Raw genomic sequence first — 17,786 nt, forward strand, 5'->3', positions numbered from 1 at the left:
CAGAATTGTTCGTGTCTGGCTGTGTTTCCTATGCAGCACGCTTAGGATTGCTACCCTTTGATGAAAAAAGCATGAATGCTGCAAATTCCCCTGAACTCCAAAGTTCTGCTACCCGCCTTGGCCTCCAGCAGCACCACTGTTTAAGGCTGTCATGTACAGGAGACCAGCAATATGATCGTTTACAGAACCCCCAGATCCTTTCCCACAGCCTCCTCTACTGCTCTCCCTCTGCCTCCTAGTCTGGAAAATCTTCACTAGTAATAGGAAGGGTAGCATTAAATATATATTTGGCTAAGCAGACTAGGTTTTTAGCTCAGTGTTTGCCCATTGCTGGTGCTTGCACCCATGATCTCAAATGTCCTGTCTGAGCTGAAGGAACTGGGTCTATCAGTACAGTTCAATCAAATGTCTGTGCATCATCTTCCAGTTGGAGCTTAGCTCTTTTCTTACCTTACTGTACTTAAATTCTTTTAGGCAGTCTGTCTAATTGCTCTTCACTCATCCCCACTGCCAGTGAGGTGCTAAGTGCTCCATTGGATCTGAACTTACTACTTGCAGCCTTTTTGAGGCATTCTTTGAAACTGGTGGGTTTAACATCTTTTTCTGAGGACATCCTTCCTCATTGCTGTCATCTTCACAAGAAGAAACAAGATCCAGCTGCTTGCCCCAGACAGTGTGCCCCTTAAAACCTATTCAGTTTCCCATACAGTTTTGAGGAAAGTTAATTTTCTGTTTTTAATTAGGCTGTTTTCTTCCAAGTCATGGTTTCAGGGCAAAACATTCTCAATAAGACCTCTGACATCACATTCAGAAACATTCTTGAGATTGCCTAAACCATCTCAACTGCAGAAGTCCAAGAAAACAGGCCTCTTTTGGCGGGTGTTAGCATTGAAAGGGGGCTGTTAACTTCTGTCAGAAACCCGCCAAAGTGATGCTGATTGTGTGAGACATTGCTGGCATCTCTTAAAATCCCCCCATCCCTCTGCTGGAGCCAGTTGTCCATGCAGCTACTTTGGTGCTGTCTCCTCTGGCACTGTACTGGCACCAAGCTGTTCTCTGATGTTGTGTTAGTAAGCATATCTATGATATCTACCAGCAGTTCTACTTAGCTTGTTGTTTAGAAAAGCTCTACTATACCTATGAGACTTACAGTAGATTTCTATTACAGAATTATCCTTAATGTTCTTGGTCTACACTCAGAAACATCAACACTTTTTTATCCACCACCTCTGTTTTCCCTTTTGCTGGGTCTACAGCTCCTCCAGTGGCCCTTCCCCAAGTCCTGTGTCCTCTGTGACTCAGTGTCACATCTTACTACTCAACTTCAAATGCCATCTGGATGCAAGGCCTTTTCGGAGATTACATGAGTGTGTGGTGCCTTTTTATTGCTCTGGCTGCGTGCAAGAGCTTGCCACTTTCAGTCCTCCCGTGAGAGCGTTCTAGCACAAGAGAAGCGGAAGTGCGGCACAGACTACCTTTCTACTGAAGCAAATTAGCAGTGCAATTCATCACTAGCAGAAGTCCCCTCCTGTTCTTGGGGGTGGCTGTCCATAGTTGTATGTCCTTTAACAGCTTTTGGATGCCTGATGCTGTGCTTGGTCCGAGGTGTTTGCTCTTGAACCATAGTTGTGAGGGTGGGTTCAGGTCTTGCCCGAGTCTTGCGGAGGCCTAATTCATCCCTGTCTGAGTTTAAAAACTCCTTGGCTCTATGCCACAACAGGTTTTTTCTCCACTCAGTGCAAAAAGCAGCTACTTCTGCCTCTTCAGAGTCAGGTGGAGGCTGTCGCAAACCCTATTGGAAGGAAACAAAATACTTGCGTACTTTAATGTATTGTATGTTTTTAAAATATATTTGTATCGTTTAAAATATCTCAAAAGATCCAAAAGTCTGAATGTATCAATGTGTATGAAACCAGTGGGACCTCTAGGGCAGCAAGCCGTGCAAAATCAAGCAGATTTTAGCACTAAAGTGGTCCCAGAACCTTTTGTTAACAAGGATTGTTCAGAGTTTTATGGAACAAATCTTGGTGACTAGTTCTCCAAGGCAGCTCCATGTCTGCTTAGCTAATTAACGTGACAGAAACAAAATCACTCCCGGGAAAGGATTTCTCAGGGAGATAGTGGGCAGAGCAGACAGGTCAGCTACAGGATGTGCTAAACCATTCACAAAGCTGGATAGAGTCAAGCCTGTTCTAGTATAACCAGTTACAAACTCATGTGTTTCAAGGCAGGAAATTACCCAAAAGTTCCTCAAAAGGACTTAAAGAAGATGACTGACCATCAGCTGAATGTGAACTTATAGGAAACACAGTGCTGTAACATCAGATTGCTAATCCAGCTGATGGAGAGAGGTGATACTACCTCTCTCTTTAGCTGTGGTAGGGTCCAGCACTAGTGTCTCCTCTCTCAAAAAAATAAGTTAAAGCCTAGACACCTGGAAGGGCAAAAAGAGTTTACTTATAGTCTGGGAAAAAAAATGCTTATAAAGAGACAATAGGAATGCCATGTAGCTAGTTCATTGACAAATAGGCTCATAAATTCCCAAAGGGAAAAAATCTAGTCATAAAAGACTCTGTAATCCAGACAATCAAGACCAAAGAATGACTAGTTACTTGGAGCTGCCATAGCAAAGTCAAAAAATGGATATAAATAGAATGTTTTTAAACAGTAGAGACAATTAACCATAGGAAGAGCTTTTCCATGTTTGTGCCTGATTAGCCATCAAATAGGATTCTAATCAAAATTGATTATCTTTCAAAAAGACRTGCTGGAGCTCAGCAAAAAATATAGTGTTATATAGGAGGTTAAGGCACATGATGAAAAACTGCATCACTGCAGTTCATGATTGTATTTGTGTTTGTTTTTTGAGTTTGTTTTCAGATAAAGTCTACTCTCAAACTATTTACAAGCAGGTCTGTCTGCCATCAAAGGCAGCTGCTGGGGAAGGTTTAGGAGTTCTGATCAAAGCTCAGCTGAGACAACATAAAGACCATGACATGGACTATTTCCAAATAAAGGTCTCCAAAGGGATACTGCCCTCCTCTCTAAAAATGGAATGGGAAATGAACCAGCCAGAGCCCAGATCTGGTGACAGCGACAGAGCAAATTCAATGTTTGGAAAGATGCATAGTGGGCTTCGAAAACAAGACTGAAAGGCATAAAACAGAAACATCATACTAAGAATCTTTACTGTGACAGCTAAGTGGAAAAGTAATGAGCTTTGGCTGAGCAGATCAGCTCTAACAGGTAGTATCACCTCCCTGGGAAACTGCATCTGCCAGTCTGTGCTCCCAGAAACATACTAACGCAAACAATACCACCAGCTGGAGTTTACAGAGGTCCCAAGGTGGCTGGCTCCCACCTCCCCCAAAAAAGACTTCGCTGTAGGCTCTCCCCATGGAGTGGACTCACCTTGCAAAACTTACTCGACGCAATCGCCATTACTTACTTTGATACATGCTGCCTCAGCTGCCTTCAGAACATGCAAAACTGCCTGAATTAGGTTCTGCGCGTTGCTCACAAGCAGCTCAGAAGAAGACTTGCTCTCTGCAATGACTGCTTTTACCCTTAAAGACATATTAAAGTATTTTACTGGAAGCATCACACAATAAGCCTCCCCCCTGTGGCCAGGTACTTGCCAGTTGCTCTGAAGCCAAAAGAGGCATCTTCTGCACTATCAGAGCAGGTTTCCAGCTGTAGAGCACAGGGGAAGCAGAGACAGGCAAACTAGGGAAGAAGTTTGCTATCCACAGCAACAGGAAGAGGAGAGAGAGCCTCCTGAATTGTAACTGATCTCTAGTGGTTACAACCAGATGCAACATGGAGCTCTGGAGACCACCAAGCATGAGGTGGTCTCCTGAGAAGGGAAGCCTTCTTGTAAGGCCACTGACCTTAGGGAAGAGGGTCCTTTTCCCCAGCAACTCACCTGGCCACAATGCTGAGCTGGCTGCTGACGGTGTGAGTCTGCTCTGCAGCACACAGCAGCTCTGTGGAGCATCTCTTGTCAAGACAGTTCTTTGCAACGATGCAGCCAAATTTAGCGAACACCTGTGCATCAGAAGCAATTTGCCTGGCACAGGCGACAAACTGGTCCTTGGTCTAAAACAAAACAGAAATGCATTTCGGGAGAGAAGGAGAAAAAAGATCCTTGTGCAGCCACCTTTCTTGCAGGATGGACAGAAAACTCTCCAACCTGCAAAAGAAATTGGAGGCTGGTTTAGCACAGCCAAGTTAATTTGCCCAGGAAGATCTATAGCTCTTGCCTAGGCTGGTACGCCAGCCTGGCTGAGGGTGCCCTGCTGGCCCAAGCCCGGCAGGAGCTCCTCATGAGGCACAGCTCAGAACCAAAAACTCATAATGGAAATGTTAATAACTAAGCAAAAAGACTAAAGCGACYTGCAAAGGAGGACCAGAAACTACAAGAGAAACAGCAGCTTTATGCATGAGTGATCCCCCTGCAGCTTCCATTACTTTCAGCCTGTTTTGGAAAGGTTAAACTCAGATTTAATCTGATGAGCCAGGCCCCAAACAGTGAGCAACAACAAGACAGGGGAATGTCCAGAAAGCTCAGCTATATCATGAAACGAGGAAAATGTTAGACAGTCAGCTTGCATCTGCTTGCAGGGGGAAGTAATTCCCATTGCTTTGCACAAAAGCACCCAGCACTGCTCTTACAGCAGTGGGATAATGCAAGGTGCTTTAGTTGACACTAGGCAGCCCCACAGCAGAAGGCAATGTGCTTTCAGGCAGAAATGCAAACCTTCCAGGTGTACTGCTGAACGCCCTTCCAGGAAATGCCCACCTCACTGATGACTGCGTGAAGAAGCAGTTCCCTTGRGGTTCTTTGGACTTTTAAAGCAACTCAGAGAAGAGAGTGCTGTTGACTTTCAACTACGGAGGTTATAAGGCTTCTTCTCCTCAGAGCGCAGGTAGTGGCTTATCTCAAGTCATAATAAAGGCAAGGGAAAAATGTACAACCCAGTTATCAAGTCCAGCTGGCAAATCTAAATGCCCAAATTGCTTTAAAGTGTTTWATCTCCATCTACTGCCTAGCAAAGTTTTGGCTTGCACACAGAGCACTGGCTGGAGCACACAGGTTGACTGTCTAAGCAAACCCAGCAAGATTTGCAATTAAATCATAAGAGGGTTTAGGCAGACAGGGATTTCTGGAGGACTCTGGTCCAAAGACCTGCTCAAAGCAGGATCAGCTCCATCAGGGTGAACAGGACCATGTCCAATCAGGTTTGAATGTCTCCAAGGATGGAGATCCCATAGCCACTCTGGGCCCATGTTACTGTGTTTGACCACTCCCATGAGGAAAAATATTTTCTTCATATCTACTAAAGCGCTGGGATGAAATAAACCATACCATGATTGGGCCTTTCTTCCTCAGGAACTGGGTCATGTGAAACATCCTTGCAGCCATGTCCTTCGTGACCTGAGACATCCATCCGGGGCCACCCTGCCATGCAATACTGTCTTCTCTCATGGGTTCCTCAGGCCTGCTGGCAGGGGAGACACTGGGAGGACCATTCTGTTGCTGCCAAGACAATAACCCTACAGATTCAAAGTCTGCAACATGTGGATGCACTGATGCTGAGATGTCTCTGCTTGCATGTTCCTGAAGCAGGTTTTAGTGAGTAAAGGAAATGGAACAGCTGCCTGCCACCTTGCTGGGGCTGCTCTGCCCTCCCAAACAGCCCTACTCTCCCCTGCCTCCACCCACAGCAAGACTATTAAATTCAAATACCCTTCTTCATCATCTCCTGGAGCTATCTATAAACACCTCCCCACCCAGGCAATGGCTGCACCAATGCATGCAAGCTGGCAGCTCCCATACTTGAGAATTGCAAGGATGCTCTAAATCATTCTGATGGGTGCTTTGGATCACGTTGCCAAAGGCTTTGGTAGCTCCTCACGGCTGACAGCAGTTGTTGTGAGAGTGGAGTTGCTGGTATCCCCAAAGGATGCCTGCTGGGGAGCTAAAGAGCTGAGCAGAAACAGGTAGGATGTTAGGGGACATTGAGCAGTAAAGTTCCCTGAGCCTCAAAAACAGTGTTTCAGAGTTGGGCTGAGGTCTCTATCAGATCMTATATCCAGAACTTGGCTGGATAACCTAATCTGGCCTAGATGTTAGATCTAACTTTGAAGTTGGTCCTGCTTAGGGCAGCGGTTTAGACTATGGCTCTCCAGAGGTTGCTGCCAACTTCAATTATCCTGTAACTCCATGGCTGTGAGGTACCAGGGCTGTTGGAGCCTGGTGGGATCTAGGCACCTTGGCAACCCATCACCACTTGTGGACCATGGTAATTTCTATGGCTATGGCACAGAGGTGGTTACAGTGACTGGGTAACCAGCAGGAACCCAGAGTTCCTGTCCCAGTGCCCAGTGATACTGGCACACTAAGTTTCACTGCTAAACTAGTCCTTTTTTGCACAGAAATAACACAACTGCATCTCCTTCCCAACTTCTTGCTGCCTTCTGAGAAACCTGCCCCTTCATACTGAAGGTCAGGAATGTGTCTCCATCAGTGTTGAGGACCCAGGTGTTCTGCTCTCTCCCCCTCCTGCAGTCATTAAATGCCTGAAACAGGCAGCAAYCTCAAGGGGAGCAGGATGTTCAGCTGCTCCCCAGGAAAGGGGCTCTGCACTCTTCACAGAAGCTGTCATTACATGCCTCACTGCAAATTGCAAATACCTTTACTTTCAATAAGAAAATTAAGTATTTTCTTTGTTGATTCCCAACTTTCAGGCACTGTTTATATGGTAGCTTAGACCTGATTTACTTCACCTGTGCTCATCCACCCACAGCAAACTCAAGTATGGGATTAAGTTTACAGTGAGGACCAGTTTTGGGTCCAGAGATGCATGGGATGAAAAGGAGATACACTGACTGGCTGGTCTCACCATCATACTGAGTGGTAACAGGAGCAACTGACAGGCCTCATCATCATCCTGCAGCAAGAGTTGATGGGGAAAAAGCTACTGTACCCTTCTGCACATATCCCYGGTAGCTCTACTTGCCTGTCCACTCCAGCTTGGGTGAGTTTCTGCTAGCTCAGCATGGCTTGGAGCACCAAACTCTTGGGCTGGGAAGAGCTTGGCTATGCTGTTGCATTGACTTGGAGGGCATTGGTCTCCCATGTTCTGTAAGCACTGTCTTATGAGCTCCAGGATGCGTCCATCGATGCCCTGAACAGCCTGAAGCTGCGTCACGAGGTAGTGTGCTTTTGCCGACCAGTCCCAGACAATGATCTCTAGATGAAGATGTCCTTTGTCCTGTTGACTTTGAAAAATCTGCCTGGCGCTGCCCACTGCAGAAGATGTGAGGAGTAGGAGGTGGTCTGCAATGGAAAGTAGGCTCACCYGTGATTGCAGTTGAGCAGTGGCCTCCAGAACATCTTGGAGGATTATTTTGACCCACTGAACATTGGCCATTAGGTGACCTGCCTTCACTTCAAAGGCCTGTTTGCTCCTCTCTCTGTCATCTGGAGAAATAGGGGACAGGACTGGCCCAATGACATCTCGAATGACCTGTAAGTGTTCAATATTGGCCTTCTCCAGGTGGAGCAATAGTGCCTTGGTTCTGAGGGCTAAGTCTCTCTGCAGGAGCTCAAAACGAGTGTATAAGCTGGCAGTAGATGGAAGAGAGACCGACAGGGTATTGGAAGCATCCACCAGTGCCTCCGTTAGGACCCTTATCTCCTCCCTGAGCTCTAGAATTTCACTGCAACCACAGTCTTCAGGGCAGGACAAGTAAGAGAGCCGGGCAGCCTCCTGCAACCTCAGGGAGTTCTCAGACATAGCAGCCAAGATGCTCTGCAAGCAAAGTTTGTGCTTCATGGCATTTCTCAGCTCCCTCAAGAACAGGACATCCCTGCCTGTGAACTGATCCACAGCACTCAGCAGCACATGCATGCTGACAGCCCACAGGACACAGTGCAGCTCYAGGCTGGCCTCTTCCACCCTGTGGGAGCTGTCAAAAGACACTGCTTTCTCAAGTAACACTTTTGTGTTTTTCTGAGCATGCAAAAAATTGACTTGGACTTGCAGAAAGCTCTCCCAGACACTGGAGACAACATCATTTCYGTTATTGCAGACTCTGCTTGCAATGTCACCTGCTAAGTGAACAATTCCTGCTAAAGCCATCATAGTCTCATCCAAAGCCTGTTGGCCGCTCAGAAAGTCAGCAGACAAGATAAAGCAAAAGACTTGCTGAGACAGACTRTACCAAGAGCCTGCCATGGCTGCCAGGCAGCCTTTGGTCTCACAGATGCTTTCTGAGAGTGTGAGTGCCATTTGGAGAAGTCTGCCTGGACCACGAAACTGGCTTGAGGCTGCTTCCCTGGCCAAACTGATAACACATGGTGTCAGTGATATGATATTCTTGTACTGCCCTAGTATCTCCATCAGAGGAGACTCAGCCATGGGCAAAGCTTCCTTTGATGCATTGATACAGCAGCTGGAGAGTTCAAGCAAACTGGAGCAGGCAGCATTGACAGCTGTCATATCATGGGCTCTTGTTGCAGCCAGGAGTGCTGTAATGACCGGGTGTATATCTGCTTTCCTTGGAACAATGTCTGGGTGCAGGTTACCTGCTCTTGGTGATAGACAACTTAGGACATCTTCCAGCAACGCAGTCTCATCAGTAATGTTCTTTAGTCCAGCACATGATGGACTGAGCCCAAGCTCCTCTGCAACCTCAGTGCTTCGTACTTGTTCCCGGAGAGGGCTGAGGATATCTGGGTGGTTGGACCCATCCAGCCCATCTTGGACATGGTGAGAAGCATCTATCAGGCACTTTACTGTCTTCAAAAAGACATGTTTAGTTTGGAGGCAGGAGAGTCTTTCTGGACTAAGAGCTATGACTGTTTTCAGCTCAGCAATGGATCTTCCCAATTGCTCAACCCAAACCAGCAAGCCATTCCTGAAAATGGGGTCTCTGGCTCTGTCCACAAACCTGGTGGTAGCTTCAACTACCCATTGAGCCCAGTTGGTGAGGTTAGTTGCATGCCAAGAAAACCATGCAGGGTCCTGACTTTCTAAGGCTTTTTCACACCATTCCCTGTGCTTGGCTATTTGCTGAATGGACACTTTGAGAAATTCACGCATGCTGACCACCTCCTCAAAACATAACAGGAGGTTTTTTGTTGTTCCTGCCCACGCTTGGTACAAGGACTGCAGCTGCTCAGCAGTGCTAATCCGGGCTATATTTCTGCTCATTTCTGTGAGCAGTGGAGGGAGACTGGCAAGGAGCTTCTTTAAATACTCTACACAGTCTCTGATTTCTCTAGCAGTTTTGGTTTTGGTGCATCTGGCCATAACAATGTCTGACACTCTGAGCATTTGCTGAGCATGTGTGAAGAAGGTAGCAGTGAGGGGCTGAAGCATCTTTAAGAATCCTCCRTGTCTTGCTGGGAAACCCCTTGTACCAGTGATGCTAAGGGCATTTTCAACTAGCTGCTTCAGGGGCTCTTTAACTTCAAAGAAGGTGTCGAGGATTTGGCACAGTGTAGCTGTGACCACTGTCTGGTCGAGATTCTCCACCTCCTTTCTCATGGTGTGACATTCCTCTTCCAGGCTGCTTTCTCCCCRGCTTTGCCCTGGCCATCCGTCTTGCTGGTTTATATGGCTGAATATGTTCTTGCTCAGCTGTAGGAGGGTCCAGCAACGTTTTACCAAAACCAGCTTCATATCTGGACTGGATGAGTCTGCCAGAAGCATGCTGTACAAAACTACCATTTCTACATGAGTACTGAACTCACTCTTGGAGTGGTGCACTGAATCTGGGCAAGACAGGAGAGCCAGGAGCCTGCTCATACGCTGGGAGAAGATTCCATTTCTGTCATGTAGCTCCTTGCTGCCCATATTGTCAACGAGCAGGGAGGTAAGCTCTCTGATGGTCCTCTCCGTTAGCTGGAAAGCATAGTCTTTGGAGAGACTTACCTGCTGATCACAGGAGTGTTTAAGGTCACTGTGCTTGGCTGTATGGAGCAAAGGAACACACCTTTGAAGGAGCTGCAAAGTCTGGGTCAGCCTCTTCTGTCGAGGAGAATCTCTGAACTCCTGGAGGCACCTTGCTGTCAGATTATTCAGCAGAAGCAAGGCCTCAGAAAATACCTGGAAAGCAGCCAGCAATCCTGGCATGTCCTCTGCATCCTGCAGCACTTTCAGGCACTCCAAAAGCCAATCTGCAGCCTGAATTATTCTCCTCGTCTTGGCAGCATCTTCAATCAGAAGGATCTAACCAGCATGGCAGAGAAAAGTGTYAGAGTGGCTAGAGGTCAAACATCACTGTTCACTTTTTCTTCCCTCTACAGCTCTCTCCATAAACAACCTCATCACAAAGCACTGCCTTGTGGAACCCAGTTGAGAACAAGTCTCTAAACAATACAGCACAGCTTAAAAGGTGTGCCTGCTGCTGCACACTGGGACTCCCCAAGCCGGTGAAGTGAGTTGGGCACCTCCAAGAAGAATCTGGCTCCATTTTCTTTTCAATCCCCCAACTAGGTAGTTGCAGCCAGYGGCTAGATTCCTCTGTTTCTTTATTGGCCCCCAGCTGAACAGGCTCAGCTCTCTTAGCCTCCCCTCCTATACCGGGTGCTTCAGCCCCAGCCATCTTGGTGGCCTCTGCTGAAATTGCTTCAGACCATCGATGCTTGTCTTGTACTGGGAGGGCCTCAGACTGGATATGGCATCCAAATAAGGTCTTAGAAGTGTGATCAGAAGGGAAGAATTTCTTCCCTTGGCCTGCTGGAGGKGAGGGAGGGGGAAAATTCTTGCTAATACAGCCTGGCATGCTGTAAGTGTCATCGTTGCAAGGATACACTATGTCCTGGCCATGGCTAGACAAGCAGCCAAGTGGATGACACTGAAGTGATTAAACAGGAGTGTTTTGTCCAGCAAAACAATCCTTGCTCCACTGGAGCTTCTGCCAAGCCATGTCCTGATACGGGGATGCTCTTGTCCCTCCCATAGCTGCACATTTTGCCTACTGCTGCATCCAACCCAACCTCTTCTACTGCTGCCCTCCTCTTGCATTACCTTCACTGTGTCTGTTAAGACCCTTTTTGCTGACATAGCCAACTCCTCCCTGTGGCTAGGGATGTCTGGCTGTACGTGGAGCTTGTGGGCTGCCAGCAGGATACACCTCCCTGCCAGGATGAGAGACTTGGCTGCAGGACACATCTCCTCCTTGAAAACCTCATCGCCAGACTCCTCAGCCAGCCTAGAACAGAAGCCACTAGTCTCAGCATTTCGCCATCCCCTGAGCAGAATCCCTTGAGCAGAATGGGCAAGGATGCTCAGCCCRTGATGGCCAGCCCTGGTGTGACCCTGCTGTGCCTTTGATATTAGTCCAAGAGAAAACCTAGGCCAAGCCAGTTTGGCTTTGCCAAATGCTAGTGATAGGACTCAGGCTTTATCACAATCATTAGCCATGCCAGGCCCTGTCTGGTCATTGCCCGGTGATCATTGCCTAACCTATGATTTTGAGCTCCAGTTTACTGAAATATTCAGTAAAATGGATGACTGTTACCTCTAAAGAAATGAGTCCGTACATAGAGGAGGGCTAATAGATTTAGGACATCCTTGTATAATCAAGCTTGTGAGCCAGTCAGAAAGAAGTGGTAGCAAATAAGCTGTTCAAACCATACAAAAAATAACACTGAGGAGGAATAACCTCCCTCCAGCAACACTGTACGTCTCCTGGTGAAGAATCTGGGACATTGACAACTCATTATACCCTCCCACTTGAGGAATAAGGGCCCTCAACCTTAGTGCAGGATGCTGGGAAGAGTGAGAACTTCACAGTGGAAGAAAGAGGCAGGTACTTGTATCTATTGATCTTACTGTGTCATTAATGATTCTTAATGGAAATTGTGTGATCTGCATTACCGATGTTAGTGTTCTTGTAATGGGACTAATAATAAATGGCTGTTGTAGTTTGCTTAGGCTGCTAAAACAACAATCAGATCGATCAAACTAACGTTAAAAATTCCTTTGGATCTGTCTATGAGTGAACTGTGCCCTTTGGTTCCCCAGACTGTGTGGGCAATAAGGTCCAGGCATGCCTTGAGGGTGGAAAGCACCCCGCAGTGAGACCTTGAAGCTAGTCTTGCTCCTGGAGAAGCAAGTTAAAGGCAGGCGGGTCACAGACCTGCGACGGGAGCTGCCCGACTTGCGCTCTGCTCTCCTCAGGGCCCTCCTTAGCTGGCCAGTAGGACCGCCGGCCACTGACCCCCTGGGAAGGGAGGTAATGCAAAGCATTGGGGGGTCAGCACCATCAGGCACTGAGGAAGGAAGAGCGTTTTTTCATGGGGCTGGTACAGCACAGTTGTCTCGCCTGAAGGGCTGACCAAGGCCAGGCTGTGTTTAGGTGTACAAGAGACATCAGGAAGAGCTGYGAAGAGCAGGGAGGGAAGCAACGTGGAGGACAGAATAGCACGAGGGTCAGAAGAGGTGCAGGAAGGCTGCAGGGAATGAAGGGAGCTGAACGGGTGGCAGGATGCCAGAAGTTTGAATCCCTCAGCTGGGCTCATCCTGGGAATTAGCAAAGCCACTGGTGGCTCTGGGAGAGTGTCACCACTCCGATCAGCCCGGGATGRTGGTGGTGGGGAAATCAGAGTCACACATGCAGCCAGGGAGAAGCATGGCTGGTTTCTGGCAGCGAAGAGAAACCAACATAGTGGGCCTGAGTTCCTCTATGCCATGTCTCCTCCAAGCACTTCAAGACAGGCTTGCTTTGGCCCGTGTCACCTCCTCCTTTCATAATCCTGTTCYCCATTCTGCACAGTTCACCAGCTGTCTTTCCTGGGATGTATGTCTCAGCCCAGCTGTTTCCTTCCCTCCCCGCCCCCAATCCCTTCCTCTTCATCATTTTACTCTCCAGCCATGTTCCCACCTCTCCAGCAGGSTGGAAACAGGGAGCATAGAAGAGACAGACTCTGTGCTCTCCTAACGCCTCCCAGCCCACAGTTTCCTTGGTCTCCCTTCCTTCTCCTCCCTCGCCCCCAGATCTGCTCTGGAGACACCCAGCAAAATTACCTCTTTGCAATGGAAGCGAGTTCTTCGGTGGCTTTAGCTAATTCTTCCGCATTCTCCCCCAAATCAGGAAAGGCCTGATGAGTCTYGTCTTCCCAGTCCAGGGCTATGATTAGATGACAGAGCTGCACAGCCATGGGGCAAAGGATCCTTTGAACAGTTTTGTTTTCTGTTATAGTCACAAGGTCGTAAAGACAAAAAGGCTCCATTTTATCCTGCATGGAAGTGGGAAATAAACCTTAGGATTATTTGGGATCCTTTACAACCTAACAGTAATCAGCTGTAACAGCAACCTTGGATGTGAACAGCAATTCCTGGCCTCGAATGCCCCAAGAATACTGGAAATGCTACCGGATTCAGTTTCTTCCAGTCCTGCAATGAGGTCAGTSTCCAGCATTTACCCCAGCAGCAAACTTGCCCCGGCTTCCCCAGCGTGGCTCCACCAGCTCTGCAGTCCTGCCCACAAAGCGTCCTTGCGCTTCGCTAAGCGCCCAGGGCACGGCTGCGCCCCCCAGCCCAGGCATCCCGGAATCAGGAGGTCATATCCGGGCATCTGCAACCAGCTATCTCCACCTCCCCTGCGATCCCCRCCGGCGTTTCACACCGGCCTGCGCGGACAGCCCTGCGCTGCCGCGTGCAAACCGCTTCTGCCCGCACAAGGGATCTGGGAGTGCAGCCAGGAGTCCGATGTCGCAGGGGTGCCGCAGGCCCGAAGGTGCTGCGTTCGTCCCTTCGGAGCGCCTTTCGCGTTCACCCAAASGCGCTGTTGGACCCCAGCGAATCCGCGAGAGCAGGTACGCCCCTGCTGCAGGAAGAGCTGCAATAGGACCTTGCGCTTGAAAGACCGTCAGAGAGTTCAGCGTGGCCCAAATCTGCCGAAACCAAGGCTGGGGTTAGCCCCGCGGCTCGTTAGACTGCGTCTTACCTGGCGACGGCACCGCGGTCCTCTGCAAGCGGAGCTCTGCGAACGCCTCCCCCCGGCGCGGGCAGGTCGATTCCTTATCAGCCTCATCAGCGGCGGTGTCACCCGAGCCCCGGAGCRCGGGGCAGCGAAGCGAGCGGTCCTCCACCTGGGTGCAAGCGGTCCTTGCACGGAAAGGCGCGCGGATCACGGAGGCGCAAGCAGACGCTCCGGACGGGACCCAGGTCTGCTGGCGGCAGGGCGACCCTGCAGCGGTGACGTTATCTCGCGGCAGCCGGCCGTCAGCCGTCAGCCCGGGCCTCGCCGGGGACGCAGGGTGTCCCCACAAACGCGGAGCTGGCCCGGCTCCCGGCAAGGCTCGGGAGGAGACCRAGAGCGGGGTTGGTTAGTGAGGCGTGTTGGTTACCATAACTCGGCCTCCAGTGCAGAAGCTGTGGAAAACGAAGCTGGAGAATAAGCGTGCGGGGACCCCTTGCACACGCGGGGCAGCCCGGGGTGTAGCGGGCACCTCCGGTCCCCCCTGTGACTCCTCTGCGCTRCTTCAGCCGCTTCCCAGAGCCCCTCTCCTGCCTGCAAAGCGGCGCAGCCAGCTTACTCGTGCTGCGGAAGCGCTTCAGCGACGAGCAAAAAGCACCGCTCTTCAGGGGGCTTTGGGGGGCCGGATGCTTCGCAGGAGCTGCTGCTGCTGCTGGCACGTGGGGAAAAAGCTAACGGGTATGAACCTTGCATTCAAAGTCTAGAAACTGGGTTAAGCAAGCAAACAAGCAATTTTAACTGGTTGTGCTCGTGTGATCTTGGCAGCGGGTTTGCTTCAGCCCGGCTGGCGTTAACGCTGGCAGCGCAGCTCCCGCCTGGCAAGCGCTTTCCGGGGGCCAGAGCACTCGGCAGCGAGACAGGCAGAAGGGAGAAAACCGACAGAGAGAGGGAACAGCGGAGCCGCGGGCCAGGGCGGCGCGTTTCCTTGCCGTGTGCCAGGCTGCCTAGGCATTTCTCGAAGTTCCAGCTAAAAACGCAACGAATCCTGGGGCCTTCGGGGCCCCTCCTGCGCCTAACCGTGGGTTTGCTTTAGCAGGCGGCTCGCGAGCGGCTCTTCCTGCGCGCTGGCGGGTCAGGCCACCGCGACGCCTCGGGCTGCCCTGCTGCTCTCATAAATGATGCATTAATTGTAGATCCTATACCTCTTATCCAAGCTTTGCCCTTTAAAATGCTGTAAATATTGTATAAAGCATTGCAAAACTTTAAAGAACGCATTTAAGAGGGGCGTCCCAAAGGCTGGGATCTAGCACGTGAGAAATCCAGTACGTCCAGAGAGAAGAACACGGGTAGAGGCTAATTCCTTTAAAGGACCAAACAAAGCTTCTAATTAAGGTAGAAATTATTATTTTTTTCTTCCAATAATGAAGCAAATGCCCCCAGAATGGGAAAACCTGAGGTAGGGCAACACAATTGCTTTCTGTGTAACCAGCATTATCGTTTTTGGAATTAAGGATAACGAAGTGCCTTGAGCCAGAAGGAGCCCAAACTTCATGTCTGCCTCCTATTTTAAAGTCAGACTAATTGAAGCTAACAGAGCCTAAGCAGAACCACATTTGCAGAAAGCCTGAACTTTGGGTTGGGATAAGTAGCTTTTTCTTACGGAAGCTGTGGTTTTAACTGCTAAAAGGGAATTTATAATTAAGGCTATTGACTTTGAACTGGAGCTGTTGCCTGAAATGTTCTGGTGTTGGCCGTTAGTCATACAGCCTATGCTTAGATCTGCTCCGATTTTACAAACCCTTGCGTGTAAACCCAAACTGTAAGTCTGCGGAATAAGTCTGCTTATTTCCTTAATCTTTTCCATAGCTAGAATTCTACCAGGCAAGAGGTAAATCCCCCCACGTTTTCATACTTGTGACTTTTTTAACTCTTGCACAATTTTTCCCACGTTGCAAAAGTGCAAAAGACCATTTATTTCAGCTGTGAACACAGGTATCAGGCTGCTTCTTTATAAAAAAAAAAGGGGGGGGGGGAGAGAGAGAGAAGGGCTCTTGGAGTCCCTGCGCATCCTTATCGCCTTACTGCCGCACTGTTGCATGAACGCGGATCGCAGTAGCGCTCTAACCCTGCCTGCAGCCCACACCGTGCACCGCGAACCGCGCATCGACACGCAGCCACGGACTTGCAGCGCGGACGGGGCGCGTGCGGCGCGCAGCCTGCGGCGCGCAGCCCGCAGCGCGCAACTGTGCGCGCCGCCCGGCGCACGCGCCCGCCGGCGCGCCGCGGAGGAGGAAGAGGAGGAGGAAGAGGAGGAAGGAGGAGGTGGCGGCGGCCTGGCCGTCCGCTGCGCCGCGATGGACAGCTCGGGCAAGGAGCGGGAGGCCGTGCAGCTCATGGCCGAGGCCGAGAAGCGGGTCAAGGGCTCTCACTCCTTCCTGCGGGGGCTCTTCGGGTGAGCGGGCACGCAAAAGCGGGGTGCGGGGGGGGCTTGCCAAGGGGGACGCGCAGCGTAATGAGAGCGGGTGCGGGGGGGGGAGGTTGCAAAGGGGGAGTGCAAAAAAAGGGGCTGCAAAAGCGGCGTGGGGAGTGTGCACGGGGGGGGGGTGCGCAGGGTTGCAGATTGGGGGGGCACAGTGCAAAAGGGGGCTTGCAAGGGGGGATGCGCAGTGTGCAAAGGGGGTGCGTGCAAGGGRGATGCAAAAGGGATTTGCAAAGGGGGATGACTACGGAAAGGAGGGGCTCGCAAAGGGGGATGCATGGAGTGCAAAGGGGGGATGGGCAGAGGGGATGCACAGGGGTGCAGAGGGGGCTGCACAGAGTGCAAAAAGGAGGCTTGCAAGGGGGGATGCAGAGTGTGCAAAGCAGGTTTGCAGAAGGATGTGCAAAGGGGAGGGGAGTGGGTGCAAGGGGGATTTGTAAAGGGGGCTGTGTGGTGTGCGAAGGGGGGGTGAGGGGTGCAAAGGGGGACGCACAGGATACAAAAGGATGTGTGAAAGAGGGGTGCACAGTGTGCAAAGGGAGAGGTTGCAGAAGTGGGGATGGTAAGGCAGGGTTAGAGCCAGGCCTGTGCATGAGCTGCAGGTAACGCCGAGTAGGCAGGGATTTTTTTATTAATATTTTTTGATTTGGGATGGGGCAAATYTAGAAAGCAAATGCATTTCTTGGAAGATGCAGCAAGATTTTGGGGTGCGATTTGCAGGGTGCGAGCTGGCAGGGCGCACCAGGATGCATTGCCAGTGGGGTTTCTGGTTTCTTCTTTCCAGTTTTTGGTCTGGGATTTTTTTCCCTCTTATTTGTGTTGCTGACTTATTCAAAGGCATAGATTAATTTAAACTCAGCATTTGGCCAATGTGTGCRCTAAATTTGTAGGTTTGTGTTGATGAGGGTCTATTTTCTGCACAGTGGGATTTCCCTCCTCCTCTTCCCCCCAACCATGTCTGCTTTTGATTTCTTTAGTCACACTGAGCTTTGGGGATTAAATGCTCATGTTACAGGTGTGTAAACATTTATTGCTAATGCATGTTTGAAGCAATTCTTGGATTGCACGAGTCGGGGAGGGGGGCGGTTTAGCAAAGTGATGCCAAGGGTGACGTTGGAAGTCTCTTCTCCAGCTTTTTGCAGTTCAGGAGGTTTTTGGAACAGGCTCATAGTTTTAAAGATTATTTTCCATCTAGCAGCTCTGTTTTGCTTCTGTATTTTTGGCAAGAGGCCCTGTTGCAGTTTCCTTGGTCTGGGGCTTTGTCCCTGCAGGTGCCAGTGCCAGACGTTGCTTTAAAGCATGATTTGGGTCCCAGAAACCTGAACATGCTGTTTTTCAGAGAGCATCACTCATCTTGCAGTTGTGTCAG

At 49.9% G+C, this 17,786-nt stretch overlaps 2 protein-coding genes across 3 annotated transcripts in view; one reads left to right on the forward strand and one right to left on the reverse strand.

Annotated features, from left to right (window-relative positions):
• Positions 1–1,492: 1,492 nt before the first annotated feature.
• Positions 1,493–13,249, reverse strand: LOC146591111 (uncharacterized). Its single transcript, XM_085313442.1, has 7 exons — positions 13,044–13,249; positions 11,043–11,226; positions 6,990–10,241; positions 5,369–5,539; positions 3,926–4,098; positions 3,449–3,566; positions 1,493–1,792 (listed from the first exon to the last, which is right to left on the reverse strand). The coding sequence occupies exons 1-7, from the start codon at positions 13,247–13,249 to the stop codon at positions 1,493–1,495; spliced, it is 4,404 nt and encodes a 1,467-aa protein (XP_085169568.1).
• Positions 13,250–16,252: 3,003 nt separating this feature from the next.
• LOC146591112 (beta-soluble NSF attachment protein) overlaps positions 16,253–17,786 on the forward strand; it is a 17,684-nt gene continuing 16,150 nt past the window's right edge. For both annotated transcript variants that reach the window (XM_085313460.1, XM_085313461.1), the window contains exon 1: positions 16,253–16,390. In XM_085313460.1, coding sequence (XP_085169586.1) covers positions 16,293–16,390 — 98 coding nt within the window. In that variant the 5' untranslated portion in view covers positions 16,253–16,292. The remainder of the gene's footprint in view (positions 16,391–17,786) is intronic.

The sequence above is a fragment of the Rhea americana genome, unplaced genomic scaffold (genome assembly GCF_003343005.1).
Source record: "Rhea americana isolate MKP2758 unplaced genomic scaffold, rheAme1 scaffold_386, whole genome shotgun sequence".
NCBI classification, from domain to species: domain Eukaryota; kingdom Metazoa; phylum Chordata; class Aves; order Rheiformes; family Rheidae; genus Rhea; species Rhea americana.